The sequence below is a fragment of the Scleropages formosus genome, chromosome 18 (assembly GCF_900964775.1).
Source record: "Scleropages formosus chromosome 18, fSclFor1.1, whole genome shotgun sequence".
In the NCBI taxonomy this organism is placed as follows: Eukaryota; Metazoa; Chordata; class Actinopteri; order Osteoglossiformes; family Osteoglossidae; genus Scleropages; species Scleropages formosus.
This window is the reverse complement of record NC_041823.1, coordinates 15817207-15840804: the sequence shown is the minus strand read 5'-3', so window position 1 is coordinate 15840804 and position 23598 is coordinate 15817207. Positions and strand designations below refer to the sequence as shown.

General features: G+C 41.3%; 3 protein-coding genes across 6 annotated transcripts; 2 read left to right on the top strand and 1 right to left on the bottom strand.

Moving 5' to 3' along the window:
* Nucleotides 1-220: 220 nt before the first annotated feature.
* tnfaip8l2b (tumor necrosis factor, alpha-induced protein 8-like 2b) lies at nucleotides 221-12365 on the top strand. Its single transcript, XM_018764744.2, has 3 exons — nucleotides 221-487; nucleotides 9488-9810; nucleotides 10532-12365. The coding sequence occupies exons 2-3, from the start codon at nucleotides 9493-9495 to the stop codon at nucleotides 10772-10774; spliced, it is 561 nt and encodes a 186-aa protein (XP_018620260.1). The 5' UTR covers nucleotides 221-487; nucleotides 9488-9492; the 3' UTR covers nucleotides 10775-12365.
* A 1137-nt stretch (nucleotides 12366-13502) lies between these two features.
* Nucleotides 13503-18751, bottom strand: lysmd1 (LysM, putative peptidoglycan-binding, domain containing 1). Of its 4 annotated transcripts, none has more exons than XM_018764785.2 (4): nucleotides 18570-18751; nucleotides 16861-17091; nucleotides 15680-16002; nucleotides 13503-15103 (listed from the first exon to the last, which is right to left on the bottom strand). In XM_018764785.2, exons 2-4 carry the CDS (start codon nucleotides 17023-17025, stop codon nucleotides 14926-14928), a joined length of 666 nt encoding a protein of 221 aa, XP_018620301.1. In that variant the 5' UTR covers nucleotides 17026-17091; nucleotides 18570-18751; the 3' UTR covers nucleotides 13503-14925. The 4 variants fall into 4 exon arrangements, with proteins under 4 accessions (XP_018620301.1, XP_018620302.1, XP_018620305.1 ...); XM_018764786.2 differs by having other exon boundaries at nucleotides 18615-18751; XM_018764789.2 differs by lacking the exon at nucleotides 18570-18751 and adding an exon at nucleotides 18131-18516.
* A 222-nt stretch (nucleotides 18752-18973) lies between these two features.
* Nucleotides 18974-22335, top strand: scnm1 (sodium channel modifier 1). The gene is made up of 8 exons (XM_018764784.2): nucleotides 18974-19146; nucleotides 19353-19423; nucleotides 19555-19643; nucleotides 19963-20057; nucleotides 20821-20918; nucleotides 21261-21406; nucleotides 21507-21648; nucleotides 21900-22335. The coding sequence occupies exons 1-8, from the start codon at nucleotides 19096-19098 to the stop codon at nucleotides 21994-21996; spliced, it is 789 nt and encodes a 262-aa protein (XP_018620300.1). The 5' UTR covers nucleotides 18974-19095; the 3' UTR covers nucleotides 21997-22335.
* Nucleotides 22336-23598: the final 1263 nt, after the last annotated feature.

The window sequence follows — 23598 nt, the reverse complement described above, 5'->3', positions numbered from 1 at the left end:
AGGGGTTAAGCTGTGACTCTTTCACAGGGCTGTGCCGCTGGATTATTGCTGAATTCTTTCTGGGGATCACACTTGTTGGGACAGGCAGAGGCAATCCACCGCGTCAGCAAACACACACACACACACAGTGAGGGAGAGGGAGGGAAGGGGAGAGAGAGAGAGAGAGAGAGAGAGAGAGAGAGAGAGAGAGAGAGAGAGAGAGAGAGAGGGTGGGGTGGAGTATGGGCACGAGTGGGAGAGAGAAAAACTCACATTCAGGGGCGTGCCTTGAACAATTAGTTCCTCAAGGAAGTTCAACTCTCAGAAGATCTTGAAGCATACAGAGGAACGGAGATCACACCAGCGGCGGGGGGTTTCGGGTTTGATTTCACCCGGAGAGAAGAGGAGCGCCTAAAACACTACAACTGAATGTTTAACACCTGTTCCGGGCATAGAGGGGAGCCAGAAGCCTGACGTGGAGGAGGTTGCTGGACCCACAGAACCACAGGTAAGGCGCTTCAGAACTTCATGGTCTGCAAGGAAGACGGAGGCACTTGGGCAGCACATGGCCAGAGCTAGCGGTGACGTGAAGGTCCGCAACAAACTTCACCCTCCTTCACCTTCACAAGCACATCTGTAAGACCAAACACATCTGTCTTCTCACTCAGAGACCTTTCCGTACGCTCGGTAGCCTTGCCTATGAAAAATTGCATTTGGCAGGCTGGTTTAGTGCAGGAAAGGAGCAAAAAACACGTGGTGGAAGAGCAGAGCAGGACTTTTTCAAGCACCTTTAATTGTGAGATCACAGGGTGGCGTGGATATTTAACACGCGTCTACTTTGCCGTAGATGTTAATTTAGAGAGATTTAGGGAGAATCCTGCCTGGACTGATTCTGCAACAGGTAGTCCTGCTGAAGCAGGCGCCACCTGAAACGTGAAAACAGATGGTGCTTCTTGGAAACGGTACTTTTTTTAAAAAAAAAAACTTGGTTTCAAAGTTTCTCATTTTTCGTTCTTCCATATCACGCCTGTGGGTTGCTACAGTGTACAATGTATTACATAAACTTCATGCTTTGTAAAATAATTTTGCATTAGGCAAACTTTCATCTGTTAATATTTATGTGACAGGTTGCGTTTCGGAACTGATCAGGTAGAAAATGCTGTTTTTTCATCATGCAGAGACATTTGCGGTTATGCTTTGCCGCAGCAGATTTGACTAACCGATCAAAATTTCACTTCCTTTTTAAACTGGGACATTGTGCTTTTTCCTCCTTCTTGTCAAAACAAAGACGTCCGTTTGAAAGTCAACTAATTTTTTTTTTTATCGCTTTTTCAATTGCCTCTTTGCCAGTGCGTTACCCGCCAGTTCTCGACGACAGCTTGTGTCAGAAAGGGTGCGGAGCGGCGCTGGAGACGGAGCGCTGCGACATCTGTCCGTGCTCTGATCATTTGTCGAGCAAATAGTCGTCCTTTGTATTGAACCGTGGCAGGAAAAGCCAGAAAATTCCTCTTTCTTTTGAGGGACGCTCCTTTCATTGCGGGCTGGTAGCCACAATAACGCACGATCGGGTGACTGGCTTTGACGTCGCTCCGGACACGCATCAGAGAGGTGCGCAGCCTGACGCCGTCTAATGCAGGGGACCTCTGATCACCCTGCCCCCCCTCCCAATAGGAGGATGCTCTTTCCACATAGAAGGCCCTAGGTTAGCAGGGCTGGCCTCCGCATGGAAAGCTACAGGCTGCCAGCTGTAGTCATCTATGGTATGCTAAATATTTACCTAACCCGCACGTAATCTGCTAACCGTGCCTCTTTATCACAGCTCCCTTGCACCGTGGCGAGACCGTCTCACCAGGTTCGGTAAACATTGCAAATTAGCTACAACTGACAGGTTAGGAAATCACACTAAAGTCTATCTGGCCCTCACTTAAAGCATCCTTAAGTTCGCAGTCTTACTCAGCTTCCACTCACTGTCTGACACTTAGCTTCCAGTCGGTAATGAATTTCTCAGAGATAATGACACATGGGGATTTTCTCATGATAAATGTAGTATTGTGTCTTATCCAAACAAGGTAAGCAGTGCACTGGTGTGGCAGGATGAAACAACCATACTTTGAAACAAGTACTGTATGTATTTAATACAGTATGTTTGAGTATTGGACATAGAACATTTCAAAGGACTCTGATTTCTGCAAAATTCATTTAAATTATTTTCAAATTAAAATGGAAGAAATGCAGTTTAGATGACAGTTCCAGTCCTTCCATTCATACTTTTGGTAGAGTGCAGAACAACTACTGATCTTTGAGATATCCCCTGAGAAAGGTGTAACTTCTTTTAAAAATAGCATCTGAATCTGGTAAGAAAAAAAATGAATTCCCCTTAATGTCCGGGTTAATTAGGATATAATGATCTCCTCTACATGTGGCAATGTGTGCGTACTGTACAAAAGAATGTATTGACATAAAATGAATCAGAGCACATACTCTTAGAGTACAGCACACACGCACACACACACACACACACACACACACACACACACACACACACACACACTGTCTGAACCGCTTGTCCCATATGGGGTTGCAGGGAGCCAGAGCCTAACCTTGCAACACGGGGCGTAAGGCTGGAGGGGGAGGGGACACACCCAGGATGGGACGCCAGTCTGCCGCAAGGCACCCCAAGCAGGGCTCGAACCCCAGACCCACCCAAGAGCAGGACCCAGTTCAACCCACTGTACCACCCTCAGAGTACAGTAGGCCTACATATTCTCTCTTAGATGAGAAAAACAAGGAAACTGCTCAAAGAGCTCTGCTGTTGTCTGCTGTAACTCAGTCAAGATCTGCAATTCTCATTTTTCCAGACCACTGATTTCCACATGATCCATTTTCCACTCCAGGATGATACTTGGCCTCTCAGTCCAGCTTGAGATAGGAAAAGATGGAAAATCAATATAAAAACATGCTACTGAGCATCTATGTATTTTATCAATGCATATTTGCTTCTTTCTATGCATTCAGAACACACAACAGGTTTACGGTTGATCGAACGTATGTGGCGCTTGTCTTGTGTATAAAAATCATATGCACAGAGTGTCAGCGTATATCAAGAAAATAAAGTCCTCAATTTACAGATGTTGTGATTTAAAAAGTCGTTTAAAAAAAAACCTTGGTTCAAAGACAGGAGAGGCTGGTCCAGTGATTACCCTTGACTGCAGTTCTATTGTGTAATGGCCGAATGATGAAAAATGTTGTAACGACTGAATGTTAGCTGGACAGGGAGGAACGCGGAGGAATAATCGCTGGCATCTCTTCTTCAAGCCCCTTGCAAAAGACCAGCTGTATCCAGCTGCTTAAAAATCCTGTGGTGAAGAAATCTGATGATTGTTACACAAGTGTCTGAGCAAAATTCAGTTTGAAGTTCAACATGGTTACATTTATTTATTTAGCAGAGGCTTTTCTCCGCAGCGACTTTGAATGAACTCTGTGTAGTGTTATGAGCCCACACACCTTATACACCGCGGTGACTTACACTGCTAGATACACTACTTACACTGGGTCACTCATCCATACATCAGTGGAACACACTCTCTCCATCACTCAGACACTATGGGGAACCTGAGCAGTTTGTTCTTGGACTGTGGGAGGAAACAGGAGCACCCCGAGAAACCCACGCAGACACGGGGAGGACATGCAAACTCATTGAGTTTTTCTTCTGTTTTTGTGCTGACACTGTCAAATACCAAAATCGGAGCCCTTTAGAGATGTTTTACATCTAAATATACAGAATTCCACACTACCTCAGTGGCTCAGTCACTTGCCAATATGAGCAATTCTGAATAACACATAACACAATGGCATCTCAGGCATCCCCATACGAATTTCCCATTAGACAATAGCAAAAGTTCCATAAATTTAAAAAACAAACAAGATCAACAGTAAAACTCTGCTGACATCTTTAAACATCTCTTTGGGTCACTGCTAAACTGGGCAAGGTGAGACACTTCATGTGAGATTCGTTCTGCCACTATTCTTTGTTCAGGGATGTCTGTCTGAACTCGAGAAGATGCTTAGCTATGGAAGCAAAAGCTCTTTCTTTGCGGAATCTGAACTGAAGAGGATGGCTTGTAGAAACCTGTCTGCACCACTTAAAGCGCAATCCTCTGTCTCATGCCTGTCGGAACAGGCAATCGGTTGTCAGCGAACCTCGCACCTTCAACTCATGGAATCATACATATCACAGCAACCAAGCCAGCGGTTTTTAAACCAAACGAACCAAAATAACACCAAATATCGTTTACGTCTTTGCAAAGGGGTGAATAAAAAAAAAAACTGCTAAGATTTAAGCAAGTCTAACATGCATAATGTACAGCCAGGCATCAGGTTGTGAGGTCTGTCAGGATGTTGTATCAGATCATGACAAGCAATGCTGTGCAGAGAGAAAGCAGTTTCTCACAATGCGTAAATAAAGAAATGAAGCTGCACGATGCTTAAAGACACCACAGAGGAAAGATTACCACAAACTTTAAAATAGAAATTGTTAAGAAACATGTTCAGTGCATGATTACAGACTGTGTGTGTGCTTTTTTGTGTTTTCATTTGAAGTTTTCACATACTCTGCCATTTCTTGGAATAAAATATAAATTGTCAGCATGACTGTTTAATTATTGCAAAGTTCAGTGTCAATTTAATGTATAAATTAGACAAGGACTATATGGCTCAATGAGATGTCTTTATCTTATTGTCCAGTTGCCTTACAGAACTGATTTACATTTAATAACCAATGGCTGTCAACCCTCTACCCAATTATACATTTCATCTGATGTTTCATGACTGATGAATAGGCTATAGAAATACACACACACACACACACACACACACACACACACACACACACACACACACACACACTGACTGACTGACTGACTGACTGACTGAAACCGATTGTCCTGAGCAGGGTCACGGCGAGCCGGAGCCTAACCCGGCAACGTAGGGTACAGGGATGGCAGGGGAGGGGACACACCTAGGATGGGACGCCAGTCCATCACAAGGCACCGCAAGTGAGACTCGAACGCCAGACCCACCAGAGAGCAGGCACGGGCCAAACCCGCTGTGCCACAACACCCCCCACTCTAGAAATAGATATACAGTATATAAATTTATAAAGCAACCATAAAGACTAAAGTTAATCTATGAACAGTCTGCAAAATACAATATTATTGTATTACTGGCGGTATTTTCTCCAATGAGACAAATTCAGCAATTTATAACACAGATACCAAACTGCAGCAAATTCAGTTCATTACTTTCTATACAGGCCCCTTGTGTTACAAGTCTGGATCCTTAACCGTCTAACAGCTGTTCTACCACAGAAATGATTACGTTAAGTGAGTGGTCTTTGTTGGGCAATTTTAATAAAAAATAAATGTGGTTTCTACATGCAGCTATTGTTTTTAATGAGCCGATAACATACTTATCGCCAGAGGTGAGTAGTAAAAAGCAGCTGCTTAAGGAGTTACTTGTATGTGGCTTATTCATTAAATACTTGTCAACAAGTTGTACCGGAGTGTAATTTTTAGCATGGATGCTTTTTAAATTTGCTTGAGTAGATCTGTGTATTGGAAAAAAAAAAAAAAAAAAAAACCTTTTACAACGTTGCATCGTATTATTTCTTTGTTTCTATTGTCCTGAAGCTGGCTTGTTAACTATTCACTAATAACAAGCTCTGTGCGCTTTCGAAAGAGAATGTCAGTTTCAACATGAGCAGTGGAATATCGTTCACGTAGCTAAATTTGACGGCTTTTAGTTAGTTGCAATAAATTGCTGTATGAATAAATCGCTGGCAGGCTGGTTAATCAAATCCTCTATACTGAATGTGTAAAGCAAGATTGCTGATTTTTTTTAAAGCTTTAATTTTTATGGTAATCATAGATTATGATTAATTATTTTTAACTTTTGAATTTTTTTTTTTTTTTTTTTTTTTTTTTTTTACTTTTTAGCTTTTAACTTTCTTGTGATTTCGAGTTTCCGAACTAACTGTCATGTTTCATTCTTGACATATTTGGACACCGTTACTTTGCGGGTGGCTTTCTGTTACGGGGCCCATTAGCACGGGACGTTACTACGGGACAGTCGGTACTGGAGCAGTTGAGGACCACAGCTTACAACTTGAAGGCCCAAATTCCAGTTGTGCAACTGCTGAATGACATTTTAAATGAGAAGTGCTCAAGTATAAACACCTGCTGAATAAATGTCTACGCAGTTGTAAGCATTTTGGATGAAAACACCATCTAAATGGCAGATGAATGATGGAACTGTTCATTTTTAGCAGCAGGGAGCCAAAAATGATTCCTGGTCCTGCTGTAGTGCCCTTCACCACATATTGACCCTGAACTGCTACGGTAAAAATGACCCAGCTGTGTAAATTGGTAAATGTTTCAACTGGAATTAGCTTAGTGTGCAAAGAGCTAAATAAGGGTCACTAATGTATTTTATATTTTTTGTATTTTACAATATCCCATTTTATTTATACAGCATATTTATTTATAGACACATAGATACGCATATTTTCCCAACCAGTTATAGCTATATATAACATTATATATCTATATACAACATTTAAAAGCCTTATTTGTATCAGAGTAACTTCATACTTTCACAGTATTTTGCACTGATGCTTTTTGTACTTTTACTCAAGTAGATTTTTTGACAAATAAGTATTTTTCTGAAAAAAACTGTGCTGCAGCAATGTTATTTTTAGTCATTGTTTTTGACTACACTGCTCATCTCTGGTGACGATAAGTACTGTAATTAGGTCAAAGGAATGAGGTAAAACGTATGAAGCGCAACAAGTAGCACAACTAACACTGCCTTATGAAGTTGCACTTATTCATATTGACCTGCCCCCAATAACTGAAAGGTCAAATTACTGCTCCTCAGTTTCATACCGGGGTAGAACAAAAAAAACTGTCTGTGCTGGGCAACAGTTGATGCTGTTTACACACTCTGTGTGTGTATCTCAAATAATGAGTGTTTTTTCAACTCACCTGAGGCTTTCGGTGGTGTTCGGCCGAAGCCCCTATGGTGCATCTTTTCACATCTCATCCCCATGGGTCTCACAGGGCGTCTCTCAGATACAGCAAAACAAAAATGGGACGTCGGGTAACCGACTACTTCCAGTGAGTATGCGAGCTATTACTTTTTCAGCCTTCCCGCGCCTTTTCGGTTGCGGCACGACAGGTTAGGCACTGGCGTAAGGGATGCTTGGTGTTGCCTGTTCCGTGAGATGGACCAGGTCTCCGACATGTTTTATGCTAAGGGCAAGTAGGGCAGGGGCTGTGTTCTCCATGCTGGCTTAGGACTGCTACAGATAGGTTGCCTTCTCTATCTGGGAATATAGGGAAAGGGCAGCTCTACGGGGCAGTCGGTAGTATACTGGTTACAGCTACTGCTGTTGGGCCCAAAGGTCACGGGTTTGATTCCCACCTCTGGGTGTAGCACCCTTGAGCAAGGTGCTTACCCTGAATTGCTCCAGTAAAATTACCCAGTTGTAAAAATGGGTAAATAATTGTAAATAACACTGTAAGTTGCTCTGGGGAAAGAAGTGTGAGCTAAATGAACTAATGTAAAGTTGTCTTGGTAAGTTAAGGGGTTAATCAAAGTGTTTGTAAGAATATATTCACCGGCTATTTGTGAGAGAATCCAACAGCAACGGAGCTCTGTCACAACAGGGCCGCGTTTAGGAAAGGCATGTAAGTTCATGTTAACGTCAGTGAGCCAAGGGTACGTAAGTGCATTAAGAATTCGTGCTATTTTGTATGTCTCTGAAGTGTGTGTCTTGATCGGCGAGCCAGAGAAACCATTATTATATGCAACTGACTTTAGTAAAGTTTTGTGCCGGCGTGTGCACACGGCGCAGTAGGTGCCCGATTCGACGTGAGCGACTATGAGTCCTCGTCTCTTTGGTGGAATAAGTACGAGTTGTGGAGGGAGAGGCAACCACCGAGAGAGAACAAGCAACGTCAAATGTGTGAATGAGAGCAACGCGTGTGTGTATCTGTGAGTGGGTGTGGACGTGCGAAACATAACTCGGTATGTGCTTTGAAAGGTGTATGCATATGTTGCCGTGCAGAGCGTCACTCTGGGCTGTTTCCTCGTTCGCAAATAAACACATTTCTGAGAAACTGATTTATTTCACGCAGCGCTAACGGATGCTACGAAGCCGACAGCAATGCGGCGACGGCCGAGTTCAGAGGTTTTTCTGCCTCAAACTAAGACTGCTGCAGGAGAACATCTTTCTTCTAGTATGTTAAGAGCAGTCGTCGCGTATGAGAATGATTATTTCACAAAGATGTTTAAAGGGCTCATTGTGAGTTTTGGATCAGCATTTGGTTAACAGATCATTCACAGCTGAATCGTTCAAAAGGACAGAAAATACACATTTCCAGTGTTACTACCTCCAGATCAAAAGTTTGGTTTTTTGTGTTTTTTTTCCAGAATACAGCGTACGGATGTGTTTTCATCCATGTTGTTGATACATGTCCCGCAAAACATTCGTTGCCTTCCGTATCAATAATATTTTGACTTTTCTGATGTTCCATTAAATCAAGAGCACTGCTGTTCTCTGTGCTTTTGCTCCAGCAAAATTTGATTACATGCAGTTGTGAAAGAGGATAAACAAAGCAGAGATGCAGTCAGCAGTCTAGGCATTGCTTGAAAGTTCTTTGCACATGTGACTTTTTAACTGTCCTGCATCCATCGAGCTCCTCCCCCCACGGCCACAGCATGTTCCCCATGACAAATAAACACTGTGTGGCCTGAGTCATACTTTCTGTCCCCTTGACCGTGTCCATAAACAAAATCCAAAATGTTGGTGATCCAAACAGAACTCCAACACCAACAACCATGATGCTCCCGCAGACACTGGACAACCACTTACTGGCAATTTGCTGCAAATGTAAATATCCATTAAAGTTGTGGAGTCATTCCTCAAGCGCTCCGGCCTGCTATCATAGCAAAAAGCACAATGTGATTTCTACTTGGCGTTCTAACAAAAACATTCTTTGGTGCACTGTAGCTCTAGTAGAGACATTTTACACTCACAAAGTGCAATCACAATAATTCTTGAGAAGGGAGCTAAAAACACAACTTGCAGTCCAGCGTGAAGGTTCAGGGCTGATTTTTGCCGCATTTACTTGCACCACCAAGACGTCTTAATACAGCCCAGTGCTTGTGTTTTAAGACGAATGGGAGTAGTCCACATTTCAAGCAAGAAAATACATTGTGTTCCTCTGCTGTCCTCTTCAGCAACTTTGAACACTATCTGCAACAATAAAAAAGTGCAGCATTCACACACTGATTTTGATCAGACTGTCAGAGGAATGAGATCATTGTGTCTAAGTCACAAAGCCAGTTCCCTTTTCCTAGTAAAGGGATCTACTTTCCTTACATCAACATTGTGTTATACTAATTATGTCTTATTTTAATTCTCCCCTCCACCTTTTCTGCCCCAAAGCCACAATGGAGTCCTTTAGCTCAAAGGACATGGCCATGAAAGTCCAGAAGAAGATCCTTAGCCACATGGCGAGCAAATCCATGGCGCAGGTGTTCATTGATGACACCAGCAGTGAAATTCTGGACGAGCTCTACAGAGTGTCCAAGGAATACACGGGAAACCGCACAGAGGCCCAGAAGGTGGTGAAGGACCTGATCAAGGTGGCAGTGAAGATCAGCGTACTCTACCGCCACAACCGCTTCAACACAGAGGAGCTCATCCTGGCCCAGGACTTCAGAAAGAAGCTGCATCAGGGCGCTATGACCGCTATCAGTTTCTACGAGGTAGCCTTAACCTTCCTCCATTCCACAGGTCATAACTACTAAGTGCACAAAATAAGATCTAGCTCCTTATCTTGAGCAGACTGTGTTTAAAAGATCTTAACATCGCTGCAAGGTAGCATTTTCTCCTTACTTCAAGGTACTTTCAAAGGAAACGGTTGCATTACAAATAACTGAAGTCAAAGAATGGCGACCACATTTATTCATTGAGCTGACACTTTTCTCCAAAGCTATTTAAGGGACCTGCAATTATTTGCCCATTTGTTCATCTGGGTAATTTTAGTGGAGATATTTAGATTAAATATCCTGGTCAAGAGTACTACAGCTAGGTACACCTTCAGGTCCAAAGGCAGCAAGCTCTAACCACAACAATACCAGCTGTCCCCAACATTGAAACTAAATTCTTATATTATTTAAAGATTTAATTTTTATGCTAAAGTAAAATAAAGTAACAATTAATAAAAAAAGAACCCATACAGACTGCACACACCGATGTTCTTGTCAGTACTCCACTTATGGATTGAACATCTATAGTTTTCTTTTTATTTGGCTCACTTTTTTCCCAGCGGTTAGAAATTTCATAAATTGTCTTCATGTTGAAATGAAGAATACCAGTTACCTAATTCTGTAAAATAAAAACTAAGCAATGATTCCTAGTTTGTTGCACCATTGCCTTTTCTGGAACAATGACAAATTGACTCATTTCTCCTTCCTTCTGGTCTAGGTGGATTTCACCTTTGATAAGACTGTGATGTCAGAAATCCTGACTGAATGCCGAGACATGTTGCTCAGGCTGGTAGACAAGCACCTTACTCCGAAATCCCATGGGCGCATCAACCACGTCTTCAACCACTATTCCGACCCGGAGTTGCTCACCACTCTGTACTCCCCAGACGGACCCTTTCGCTCCAACCTCACCAAGATCTGCAATGGCCTCAACAAACTGCTGGAGGAGGACAAGCTATGATGTGGCTGCCCTTATGAGTACATGGACACTGGTGATGAATTCCACGGGATGGCAATGACAGGAGGACAAGGACCATTCATTGCTGCACAAGAACTAAGGAAAACATGATAAGCGGTTACATCAGCGCAACAAATTAATAAAACCTTCCTGTAGCTACATTGTTTTCAGTGTAAGGTATTTTATTTAATTTGATACTTTTAAAGGCAAAGTCACAGATCAGTTTTTTTTAGGCAAATGTGCAAGCTCTGTGAATTTTTTTCCATTGCTGTGTGGTGAGCTGTGACTATGGATTGTTCTCTTTGTGAAAAGTTAAACTTCTGATCAGGAGTATACAAATTGCAAGCTGATTCTGGAAAAAAAGGGAACTCACCTCCTGCTTTCAGCAGACAAAACACCTCAGTTTTTGTCTATATATTTTCATGACAATAAAAACACAACTTATTTCTTCAAGCTGACATCTTTCTCAACCAAAGGATGTGAATTGTCTTTAAAAAGGGAGATCAACATTTGTTTTAGGAAAAAACTGAAAAGGTCTTCACAGAGAAAACACTCAACATAAGGGCTGACAGTATGATGCACTGCTTGACTGAGCAATTTAAAGCTTTTATCAACAATAATCATAACTACAATAGTGTGCAGAACATCACTGCCATCTTGTGCTGTAACTAGGTACTGTATGTATTATCAATGTCTCCTCTCCCATGACTAAAATGTATATAACTGGCTACTTGTGCTGCAAACAGTCGTTACTCATTTTTGAAGACAGAAGCGTTTTTACCTGTAATTTATTTTTCTATTTGCATATTTGCTTCACTTTTCTGTTTTCCAAAATTTCTGCTTGCTGTGGAGCGATTCATGTTTCCCATCTGAGCCGACAGATGGCAGTAAAGTTCACCCAGAGAAAGTGCGGCAGCCGCCTGTTCCACCTGCTTCCATTGTTTACAGCTCCTGTCCGCTCTCGAGAGCGCGCGCGGCTCATTCGGAAAGCAGCGTCAGGGGCGTGTTGTTACCATGGAGACCAAACTGCACATAATAAAGTGTGGAGATGATGAATCCTGCACATCATTTAGTGATGAGTCAGAAGTACACAATGAACAGGACTTTGTGGAAACATTTTGGTTGTTTTCAATAATTTTGTATTAATTTTAGTGTGGCAAAACATGTAACTCTTACAATTTGTAATTTATTACCACAGTATCCTTGTTCTCAGAAAACCTTACCAGCAAGGAAAAAAGAGCAAATTGACATGTCAGCACTATTAAGCTTTTACTAATTATGATTTAGAAGTAAAAATTACTTAGAACTACTGAACAAAAACATTTTATGAATAGCCCTGTGGTCCCAATTGTTTGTAAACTGAAGAACCTCTCTCTATATGTAGCATGTAAAACCAAATGTGCAAATCTACTGTATGTAGACAATAGTCTGTTGTGTACCACAATACTGAATGACAAAACCTCATCTCTCCAGCTGAGTGGAGTGTTTCATAATCCTGACACTGAATGCTTTTTCAGTATTTGGCCAAATGGAAATAAAACATTTCTTTATCCCTATTCCAATAACTTTAAATTCAGGGATGTGTGAAACTCATTTATCAAAATTATTTCTCAGGTATGGGAAGAGCGGGGGGGGGGGAAACCATTTTCAAACTTTGGTAGGCTTTTTTTTTTTTTGTTTTTTTTTTTACTTTTGGTGCAAACACACCATACAAAGGTAATTTCATACAAATGCCTTTCCAGTTTTTAGGTAATCAGAGCTTATCCAAATATGACAAAGTCAAGGCTGGTTTTCTCCCCCCCCTCTGTTGTTTGTACTACATGTAATTTTAGATTTTCTGGGTTCTCTTGTGACAAGACTTGAGCGAAGTTTGTACGCTGTACTATGTTTCAACCCTCCAGTTAATTGACAGTTAAAACAATGGGAGACTCATCCATTCCTCCTAAAAATAAGCACTGGTTACACTGGTATGAGCACAAGGTGTGGTCATACACTCCTGTAATTAAGAAAAGAAAATGCACCCACGCTTCACTAGAGTACCTTTGAGTCAGCTGGAGACAAGACTCATGACATGACCATAAACACGGTTGAATCACAATGAGATACTGGTGAGCAGCTGCAAAGACAGGCTTTCAAAAGCACAAGTCATTAGTCAGAAGGGACTAAAGCCCAATTTTTTTTTTTATTGCTGAATTAACACTTTTGTCCAAAGCAACTTTAAATTTTTAACCTTTATAAAAAATTGTAGTTTACTGAGGCAGCACAGGTTAAGCTACTACAGCCTCCAAAACCTGAATCAGTAACCTTTAGTTCAAGTTTATGTTTTAACAACTATGCCTCAAAGAGCAGGAGTACGTGAGCAGTACCTCACATGAAGGTTATAGTCCTTTGTCACAAAATACCCTTTTTGCATAAAGGCAGACATTTGCTTTCACCTCAGTTCAAAATCCCCCAATAATTCATTAATGTAAAGTGCATCACTAATAATAATTACCATCACAAACTTCACAAAACCCTCACAAAAAAATTATACATGTGAAAGAGGCAAACAAGTCACATGAATGGTTCTCTTTTGATAATATGCAGGTGAGTACACACACTCTTAACTTGGAAACAGTAAACCAGAAACATTTATGGCACATCATGGAAAGTTCACTCTCAGTAGAAGTCATTTTTGTGGTCTGCAGAAGGAAAATGCTCCTCTTGCACTAAATTTCAAACTGGGGGGGGGGGGGGGTATATTTAATGGCTAAATGAGCAGTGCAACCTACTTAATAGATACAGCACTGCACATTTGTATTTAAATACATTTGGAACAAAAGCCCATGTTTACAATTTCTGGAATGCTTGTCATGTTGTTTCATCCACTCAAAAAACACATGCAAGGGGAATACTGGCTTTCAGAATTCAAGTCAAGTTAAAATTTGAATCAACAATAAATTTAATGCTCAGCAGAAATTACTACAACCATTTGTTGCATAAACAACACATTTTAACAGTATCTGCAGTTTCCAAAATTTATGTCTATACAATTGGCAATACGGGATCGCCCAGACCTGGCAAAGATCATACAAAACCAGCCATAAGAATGCAAGAGAACCACCCGATGTGCTTGTCTCTATGGTGAGCTTTGAGAATAAAATGTTCTGGTGAAAAATAAGAAATATTCAGTCATGTGAACCACTGCAAACATAACAAAGTCAATTCCAGAAATAAAAATTAGTGTTAATGAGCAGCTAAGAGTGCAATGCCCCTTCCAGTCATGGGTTTCTGTTGTGTAGAACTGTTAAGACCCAAAAGAGGGAAAAGTGACAGCAAAGAATTCTCCCATAGAATCCCATGTAGTTTGTTACACAAATTAAATGTAGGTTTTCTACAACACACACAAAAAACAAACATTACGCACATTCCTATCAAAATACAAATGGTTCCTTACAGTTTTAACCATACAGACCTTGTTAACTAATCCAGGGTTTTTTTTTGTTTTTTTTTTTTTAAACAGAGGTTGAGACATTTCCACCAAAATTAAGAATGTAATGACCGGAAGACAGTGTGGGATAAAAATACAAAGATGATAAAACGACGATAGAGTCAGTGAACATCCAGTTGTAGCAACCGTCTAATACCAGGACATGAACTTTTACCATGTAAGTAGTGAAGAATGGTAATAAGGATTTAAAAATCAAATCTTTCACATTTTTATATTTTTGACCATTATTAAATTATTCAGAAGTTACCAGTAGTTCACTTTCACAACATACAAAGCACATTTTACTAATTCTTCTTATGCCCAAATCTTTTCACTTGTTCTGTCACTCATGTTCACTTAAAATGGAATGGGTGTCAAGGCAGTAGAGTGTTCAAAACACAACCACTTTTTCAGCACTGGGTCTTTGAGTATGTCAGACCATAATGTATACTCCAAAATATGTTGCAGTGTGCAATTTACTATTCACATTTTCTGATAACCAAAATAGATGTGCACTAAAAAGAATCAGCTAACCAAAGTATGGCACACAGCCTCACTGAATTAACCCTACTGACCAGCTCTTAAAAGAAGACACTATGGTCTGGATGTCGTCTCAGTGAAAGTCACACCAGACATACCTACCACCACCTGTGCAAAAAGCAGATTCAGTGCAATACCTGCGACATCACAATTCAAAGATCTCATCCTCCCTGTCCCTCAGTTTCTTGGTGCGTTTGGTGATGGTCAGGGGGACGGCTCCCAGCAGAGGCCGCTGGTTTACAGAGCAGGAAGCAGGACCCCGGTAGTTCACAGGCTTTTGTGATGAGGTATTATGAGGGCCAAACTCTTCAGCACATGTAAATCTACACAAAGATAAATAGTGAGAATTTTCCTATAAAGAATTACCTGCAGCACCTCAAACAGGAGCTACCTGATTTTAAAAACTGACACCAAATGTTCTTAAGACCAAATGCTGGTCTTTCCATAAAGCGATGATCATACTCCACATCAATAGTTTCTATAATTCCAGCCGGTCAAACAATAACAGACTACAGTGAAAAATCACAACACATGAACGGGCAGCGTGCAACAAATCAAGAAATTGCTGAAGTGTATTGGGGGGAAGACAGTGAGGCTTTAACACATGAAAAAGTCAAAGGAAATGAGCCTAATTTTTCTTCTTTTAACCATAATTTTTGTTTGTTCTGAGCCAGATTTCAAAATACATTAATTCCGAGATCTCATTCTGCAATATATAACAATTTCTGTAATCTTAAGAGTTTAAGTGATCACAGAAGTCTTTTGAAACTCACAAGTATAAATTAGGTACAAAAAGTTTGGTGACACTAATTGGAATTCCAGCTTTGAGAAATGGGGTAATTTGAACATTTTGCCAGCATACACCTCTAAAAAGCAAGATCAGCAAGTTGTCAGCTTACCCCTTGCCTCCTTCTTGGATCTTCTTAACAGCTGCTAGTTTGGACTGGCTGATCAAACCATCCATCCTTTTCAGGAAGTCCATAGGCGATAAATCAGTTGGGCCCTGTTCCTCATCTGCTTGCCCCTTGTCTTTATTGGTGACTGGCTCACTGTTTTCACCAGAGTCCTCCTGCTCCTTGTCAGTGTCAAACAGACCCATGCCCTCTTGGGAAACTCCATTGTCAAAGCTATGAAAGTCTGTCAGCACAGGGATCCAAAGAGACTTCTTTAGGAATATCGAGTCATTGGTGTACAGTCGGTTGGCTCTTTTAATTTGTTCCATCTAAAAAACAAGGAATCTCACTATACCAGGTATCCAAGAACCAAAAATTACACATTTCATTAAGTATATGCTTTGCAAGTACTCTATGATTGCCAAGCAACATGCCTTTTTGGTGACATTAAGCAGCAATCCCAATGTTAAGTAACTTTTAATGTATTGCATTGCTATTAATTAGTTTGTGTGTGTGTATATTATATATATATATATATATATATATATATATATATATATATATATATATATATATATATGCCTTTAAGGGGTGCCCCGGCAGGTTTGCCTGGGGTCTGCTCTGTGGTGGGTCTGGGGTTCGAGTCCTGCTTGGGGTGCCTTGCGACAGACTGACGTCCCATCCAGGGTGTGTCCCCTCCTTCTTTAGCCTTGTGCCCTGTCTTGCTAGGTTAGGCTCCAGCTCAGGACAAGTGGTTGTAGACATTGTGCGTATATGTGTATGTATGCCTTTATCAAAGCAACCTAGAGCATTTGCCCCTTTTATACAGGTGGACACTATGGGCTGTCAAGGGTTCTACAATGGGACTTATAGGCCATGTTAACTATGGGACCACCAGCAGACCAGTATATTAAGTCAATAATACTGCAGCTGATAACAGAGCTGACTGGATGAAGGCTGCTGGAAACTATACTCTTTTTCCTGTTATTTCAGAACAATACAACCCAACCTGGAGGCTCTTGTAAAAGAGTAGGTCACATTCACAGTCTCGTTTTTTTTTTTTTTTTTTTTTTGGGGGGGCAACTTTCACATAACCACAATGAGTAACTCAAATTATTAAATAACTCCAGCACCCTGTCCAGTTATAAATAGGTAAATTGGTAAATAAAAGCCATATCTTCACTCACCGACACGCCGTACTTCAGTGCCAGGCCCTGCAGCGTCTCTCCTGGTTGGACCTGGTGCTCTAGCCGCCTCTGTCTCAGCGGAGACACGGAGGAGTTCACTAGACTGCCATAGGACTTGGCCCGTGTCTTCCCCCCGGCGGGAAGAGAAGCCCGCTCCGCCGACATCTGATCGATTCGGCCGAACGCCTTGCTCACAGCCGTCGGCTTATCAGCGTCACAGTGGCCACATGGCTATTGGGGAATTGCATGGAAACACAGATAACAACCACCGGTCACCAGAGAGTGTCAGCCATTTGGGGTTTTGAGGTTTCGAAAGAACAGTTTAAGCAGAGGTCGTGTCAAAGAGCATGACAGCACGAGAGTGACAAAGAGAGAGCGAGTGCGTGAGCAAACGAGGGACAGGAAGAAAGTGAGAGTACAAGCCTTCGCTAACAGAACTTCCTTCTATACACACTGGGTTGCCATTCTGCAATGCTCGTGTTATAGATTTCCAAAGATGGTGACTTTCTCAGCTCATTAACCCCCCCCCAATTTCTGCAATCACTCGTCTCTTTTGAAAAATGTTTGACGCGAAGAAAAATGCGATTTCCTGCATTTCCCCACCCAGACATTCATCATTTCGTTCCCTGGCTATATGAGACACAGGAACACAGGAGGAGTATCATAGGCCCGATCATTAAGTGAGCGCACTTGACTTCCACAGCTCACAGCTCCTCTGTCTGCTGTTGCTGGGACTGGACACTACAACAACGGCACTGACTGAATGTCTGAGGCAATATATTTTTGTCTCCACTTTTTATTGTACTTACCCGAGGTTTTTAAGAAAAAAGAAAAAAAAAGTTAAATAAAAGCCTTCGTGTGTGTCTACCTATTTACTAGTAGAGTATTACACTACACTACAGATACAGTAAGTAAGAGTATTCACTGAATAAATCAACAAACCCGGTCGGTGAATACCAAAACTCCACTACGCGTTCACTTACAAGTTATAACGCAGATGTCGGCGAATTTTAATCATTAAATATAATAACTATCATTGTTTTCTGAGAACTATTCTCAAAGTCAGCACACTTGAATGAATTATTTTATTCTCACGCAGCGGGGACTTGTCTTCAAGACTTCAACACTTGACTCGCTCGGTTTTCGCGAACACATCGATCGATCGACTCGAGTCCAGTTAAAACTGACTTGCCGCCCCCAGGACAAAACTTAGCCAAAAACAAAGGTTTTGGATATCAGTGCGCTGCTAGGCTCCTACGTGAACATTTACCTATGATTAGAGGCCAAAAAAAAAGAAGTTCGGACACGGAACATTCCCGCTCCTCAGACTCAATCCTACTCTGAGCTCGCGCTGGCTGGGAGTCCGCACCGAAGTTCCGGAAATCAGAGGTTCTCGCGGCGCTTTCTTTGTTTGTTTGTTTGTTTGTTTTTCTCTCGCTCGAAAAACTGCAGGACAGCAGCTTCAAGTCAAGAGCACAAAGTAAAGCACCGCTTACACTTAATTACACAGCAATTACGGTAGCAGCCCAAGTACTGAGTACGGTTTACCCCGCCGTAGCCTCAGTTCACCCCGTTACTCTGAGTTCTTCTCCCGACCCTTCAGTACCACCACCCTCATCATCAGTTATAACACAATAATAACAGAAATAAAGTATGTGAAATCAAGTCTGGAATCGTGCTGAATGATTCCACCAGTCGGTAGTACGTACAGTTGAAGTACAAGCAGACTCCCAACATGAGTATGCATGCGGTACCTCTTTAATTCACCAGCTGTTTAAAGTGAAGGCTTTAAGTTCAAACATATTTCCCCGAAACAATTCCTCCGAGTTTCTATACCCTGCCTGCGTTGAGTTTGTTGAATATAACAAATGTTTTGATCCACTTGACGTCACCTTCCAGATGACGAAAACTGCGCAGGACAACTTCTACGTAACATGGGAAATGTGGTTTTATTGACACTGACGCGCTTTAAAAGTTTCACCCCTAAATTATTCATAGTTGTTATAATACAGGTATTAAATACATGATGACAATAGTATGATGACTACGTGCACGCTGATGATTGAAAGATTTTGTTTTCAAATAAAAAAATGTAAAAAAAAAAAAAAAAATGCAATACGTGATCACGTGATTTTAAAGCCTGAAATCCCACAATTCTTAGCTTTACAGAAAGGCTTCCGGCGTTCCTGAATCTTAGCTTCTTGGCTAAGGCTATGCTCACTTTTTGCGACAGAAATGTCGTTTAAGAGGGAAGGAGATGATCCAAGTCAGCTGAACATCCTTAAGGTTTGTGCTGTAAATATGTTTACGCTGCGAGCATACAGCACACCGGTAGAACTTTTGAGTTTAGCCAGTTTACGAAGACTGGTTTGTTCTAGCATCACTGATCAGTCAGTGTACTCTGTCTGTTTGTGTTTGGGAAGTTGAAAATTATCGTGTTGGAAATTTTATTTGGTTCCCTTACTGTTACTCATTGATTATTGTTGTTGTAGAAACGGCGCGTTGCAGATCTTCTGTCAAATTTTATCCCTGAGGACGAAGCTGCCTTGATGAAAAATGGCAGGTAAGAGAGAGAGAGAGAGAGAGAGAGAGAGTGGCTGGTGGTGGCCGATTTTGCACTCGTTGCGAGAGACTATGGCATTTCTGAACGATGGGCCTAAGTTGGCTTAAGCGGGGTCCGTGTTCTGTGTCCAGATACACGTGTCTGGTGTGCTCCTACCGGCCCGTGTTCGACACCCTGGATATGCTGGCTCTGCACCGCCAGGGAAAGAGACACCTCGAAGGTGAGCTGGAGCCTTACAGTTAAATAATAAAGCTGTTCCCTGAGTGGCACTTTGCTGTAAACTCCCTGTTACAAAAACACATGCAAATGCATCTCCTCGTTGGGTCATTTTTGAGCTCTTCCCTTACTGTCTGTAGTGTCCAGTACAAATCTCGCTCCTGCTGCTGTAGTTTCCTTGATCAAGTTACTTACTCTGAGAAAACACAGTAAGAATGCCTTGCTGTGTAACTGGGTAAGTCGTTGTAAAGCCGATTAACTTAAATGTAGGGCAAGGGCATCGGCAAAGCGAAAGTTGGTGCAGATTTCTGTCTCCATCTCAGGGTTGAAGTGGTTTTATGGGAAGAAAGCAAGGTTTCAGAATGAAGTTGAGAAACGCCGACATCAGGACTACATCCAGGCTGAGGAGCACAGGGAGGTAACCAGTGCCTTGTTACTCCTGCATTGGTTTTGTAGCTTCGGTGAAGTGTCTTCAGTGGAACAGTGACATGAAACTGTCAGTTAAATTTCTCTTGGGCACCAAACCTTCAAGTAAAGTCTTCCTGGAAAGTTAATGTTAACCATCAGGCACCCTTTGTCTGTTTTACAGTGAAAGTGCTGTTTGTGCTGAAGTTCAGGACAACTGTAGCAATGTATAACAGCAAAACCGCTACTTCTGAAACATTTAAAACCACAGGGAGAAACAGCAAAAGCCTATTAAGATGTGAGCAGTTCTGTTTAACACACTCTATAGACGGTATAATTATTATAATGCAAACATTATTTGCAATCTGTGTCCACTATGTGAACTATACCAATTCTTAGATTTTTCTTTTCAAGATTCAAGAGTTTATTGTCATGTGTACAGTAAACAGTTTGTTACACCATACAATAAAATTCTTACTCTGTGAATCCTCTCAGCAGCCTATGACAAATTATAAGGACGTAAGGAAAGAAAAACACAGTGAAAACACAAGGCATAAATCACAAATTTACAAAAATTACTATTAGTACAAAAATCCAAGAAACAAGGATTTATGTACATATATAAAGTGTGCAGTGCGCAATGTAAACATGGAAGCCGTACATGCGCTAAGTCCTGCAGAGGTAGATTGGGTCTGTTCGCAGTTGGAGGGGGTGTGTATTTGTGTACGCAAGGTATGCGGAGGAGTTATATGAAATTTTCCTTTCTGGTTCCACAGGAAAATGCTAATCCTGCTCCTCTGCTCACAGAAACTAGAAAAATCACCCATCATGCATTGCTGAAATCAACACCCTATAACAGTTGTCATAAGACCAGGTAAGTTTCCATAAACTTCTTAGGAATTTTTGGCTTTTTGTAATAGAAAGAAAAAAAAAAAATCATTCATGCTTTGGCTACATGAATGCAGTAAGTCTCTTTCTGAAACTAAATATAAACAAATTAATTTGATTACCTTGTGCTTTGATAATTTTCATTTATGTAACATTTTCTGGGATTGTAGAGGTGTACATTTTACAGGTTAGTATTTCTTTTGCCAGTGACCATTCTACTATTGGGTTCTGTTCAACAAGATGAGCTCATGTTCTTGTTTCTTAGATTTATTTAGGTGGTTAAATTATATTGCACGCTAACTTGTCATCTTTTCTATTCCTGTCACAGTATAAGTACCAGGTCTGAAAAGGGATCAACAAGTATTGGTCCCATTTGCAAAAGGCCTTCACTGTTGTACCAGAATCCATCTGATGAAGCAGCTGGGGGGTCAAGTACAGAAAGAACCACACTTCTTCAAAACAGCAACACAACAGGTAGCAACCTCTGAAATAGGTTACTTCGCACCACTTTATTAGAGGTGTTCCTGTCATGTGTGCAGTGTCAGAACTGTCCTCTGTATGCTGTGTATTGCAGCAGTCCAGCAGAGACAACCTCTGCCTAAGAAAAAGAAGATGATGTTGGACAGAGGAAAGACCCATCACGCTGCACAATCTGAGCCAAATTCTTTAACGGCAGAGCGACGTCGTGAGCTGGAGCACTACCTCAGACTAAAAAGGTAATTCCCTGTAATTGGAGAGGGATGAAAACAGTTAGCAAAAATGTGATGAGTTGCTAAGAAATTAATCAAATGTAAAAAAAAAAAAAAAAATCCACATGAGACTGAAATGCTTTCTAAATGAAATTATCCATTGCTGTTAAAGTTTTAAAGTGGCACTTTTGAACAATGAACGTGTGTACAAATAGAAACTATGCATAGACCACATTCACTAGAACTGTGCTCAGTTTTGTGCTTTGCCTGTCTCTCAGCTCAGGATGGCTGCAGGACAAGAGTGGGAACTGGATAAAGGATGAGAATGTGGAATTTGACTCAGATGAGGACCAGCCTGCTCCTCTGCCCCCCTAGTGCAGCGCAGGAGAAACTTTGACCTCTTTCACTTCCCCAAGAAATATTCCCGACAGCTGTTTTCCTGACCTAACTCTGGCAGAGAGCAGTTTGAGCAGATTTTAAACCTGGCCACCTCCATTAAGGTTGTTACCTGAAGGAGGGACGGCTAGTCACTCTCGGGATAACATGTATTTCTGTCTGCAGCCCTGGAAGGAGAGCTACCTGCCCTGTATTATGACATGGCCTCAGGCAGCTCATCATAACTCAGCACTGGAGTATATTAGCACTTGTGGGTGTGCTGTGGCCACTGCCTGGAAGTTTTTTTTTTTTTTTTTTTTTTTTTCCCCCCCCCCCCTTCTTCTTCTTTGCCCTCCTCACTCCCATAGAACCTGTCTTTCATGAGGAGAATGAATATTGTACATTTCTTACAACTATTTGAAACAGAAATTCTAAATTTCCCAGGTAAATGTGTCTGGCACTACTGACTTTTAATGATTTATAGTGTTTGTAAAAATATCTGTAGAGTAAACGGTGTCATGTTTATGCATGTAAATTACCTAAGGCAGTCCTGTTGTCGAGGTGGAAGTTTTAAGGGTTTGATTCATAGCTGTGGTTGGCAGCCATACTCAGCGTCATGTTAGCTATGTTTTTTGCCTGGAAGCACGATTTTAGTCATGACTTAGAAATGCCTTTCTGAGGAGACTGGGTCATTTATTCATTACAAAATATTTGTGTCCTCTATTGGGAAGAAACACTCTGATAAGCAGTGGCTGTGTGCCTGCATCCAGGAGGACATGCTCATGGTTAACAGGGCTGTTTTTTTTTTTTTTTTTGCAGTCAAGTAAAATGTTATACTGGTTGAACTTCTGTTCCATGTTAGCTGAAAGAGGTCATGAGTGGTCAAAAGATCTACTTGATACAGCATCAACTAGTCTTGTGGCACTTCTTTCAGAAGAGCTGTTCTTCCATTTGAAGGGTCGTGAGTGTTCATGTATTCTTGATCAAACTGTAAAAGTGGTAGCTTCTAAGAAACAAGTAAACTTCCCTCGGTAAAGGCATCTGATATATGGGAAACATGGGTGTAGTTGTTTGCAGAGCTCAAAGCTGGAGTGTGAGACTTGTAAATTCCCTATTTCATGATGAATGATCTTATTTTCAGGGCTGTCCTTTTGATTCCTTAGCTGCCACCATGTATTTGGTGGCTCATGTACAGTATTTGTAATGGTTTATTTGTATGCTTTGTTACACCCTTTAATAGACATTGAGTTAGGAGTGCAACTTCTGCTTGTTATTAATGTATACCTGCTTCACTGAAACCATTCAGTTTTTGCTTTAAAAGGTGGTCTGTGATATGTAGTGGTTGTACATACAGTAATAGTACAGCATGCGATGCCCAGCTTGATCTCCATCATGCCGTACCGGTTTCCCATGGAGTCCTATTTGTTAGTGCTGTCAGCCAGAGTTCATCAAAATGTTACAGTAATTATACATTATTTATTCCTTTTGAAATTTTACTCTGCTGGAGTTCATTGTCCAAGGGAATCGCAACAGGATTCCTCCCGGGTGTCTTGTTTAAAAAGCCTCACTTTGTTAGCCATAACATTTTTGACTTAAGTATGT

Excerpts from the sequence above, each read along its gene's own strand:
- tnfaip8l2b (XM_018764744.2), top strand. The coding sequence starts at position 9,493 with ATGGAGTCCTTTAGCTCAAAGGACATGGCCATGAAAGTCCAGAAGAAG. Across the intron at positions 9,811-10,531 it reads CCGCTATCAGTTTCTACGAG|GTGGATTTCACCTTTGATAA; the intron begins GTAGCCTTAACC and ends CTTCTGGTCTAG.
- lysmd1 (XM_018764785.2), bottom strand. The coding sequence starts at position 17,025 with ATGTCGGCGGAGCGGGCTTCTCTTCCCGCCGGGGGGAAGACACGGGCC. Across the intron at positions 16,003-16,860 it reads CACTGAAGTACGGCGTGTCG|ATGGAACAAATTAAAAGAGC; the intron begins GTGAGTGAAGAT and ends CTTGTTTTTTAG. Across the intron at positions 15,104-15,679 it reads ATCCAAGAAGGAGGCAAGGG|ATTTACATGTGCTGAAGAGT; the intron begins GTAAGCTGACAA and ends ATCTTTGTGTAG.
- scnm1 (XM_018764784.2), top strand. The coding sequence starts at position 19,096 with ATGTCGTTTAAGAGGGAAGGAGATGATCCAAGTCAGCTGAACATCCTT. Across the intron at positions 19,147-19,352 it reads GTCAGCTGAACATCCTTAAG|AAACGGCGCGTTGCAGATCT; the intron begins GTTTGTGCTGTA and ends TTGTTGTTGTAG. Across the intron at positions 21,649-21,899 it reads CACTACCTCAGACTAAAAAG|CTCAGGATGGCTGCAGGACA; the intron begins GTAATTCCCTGT and ends CCTGTCTCTCAG.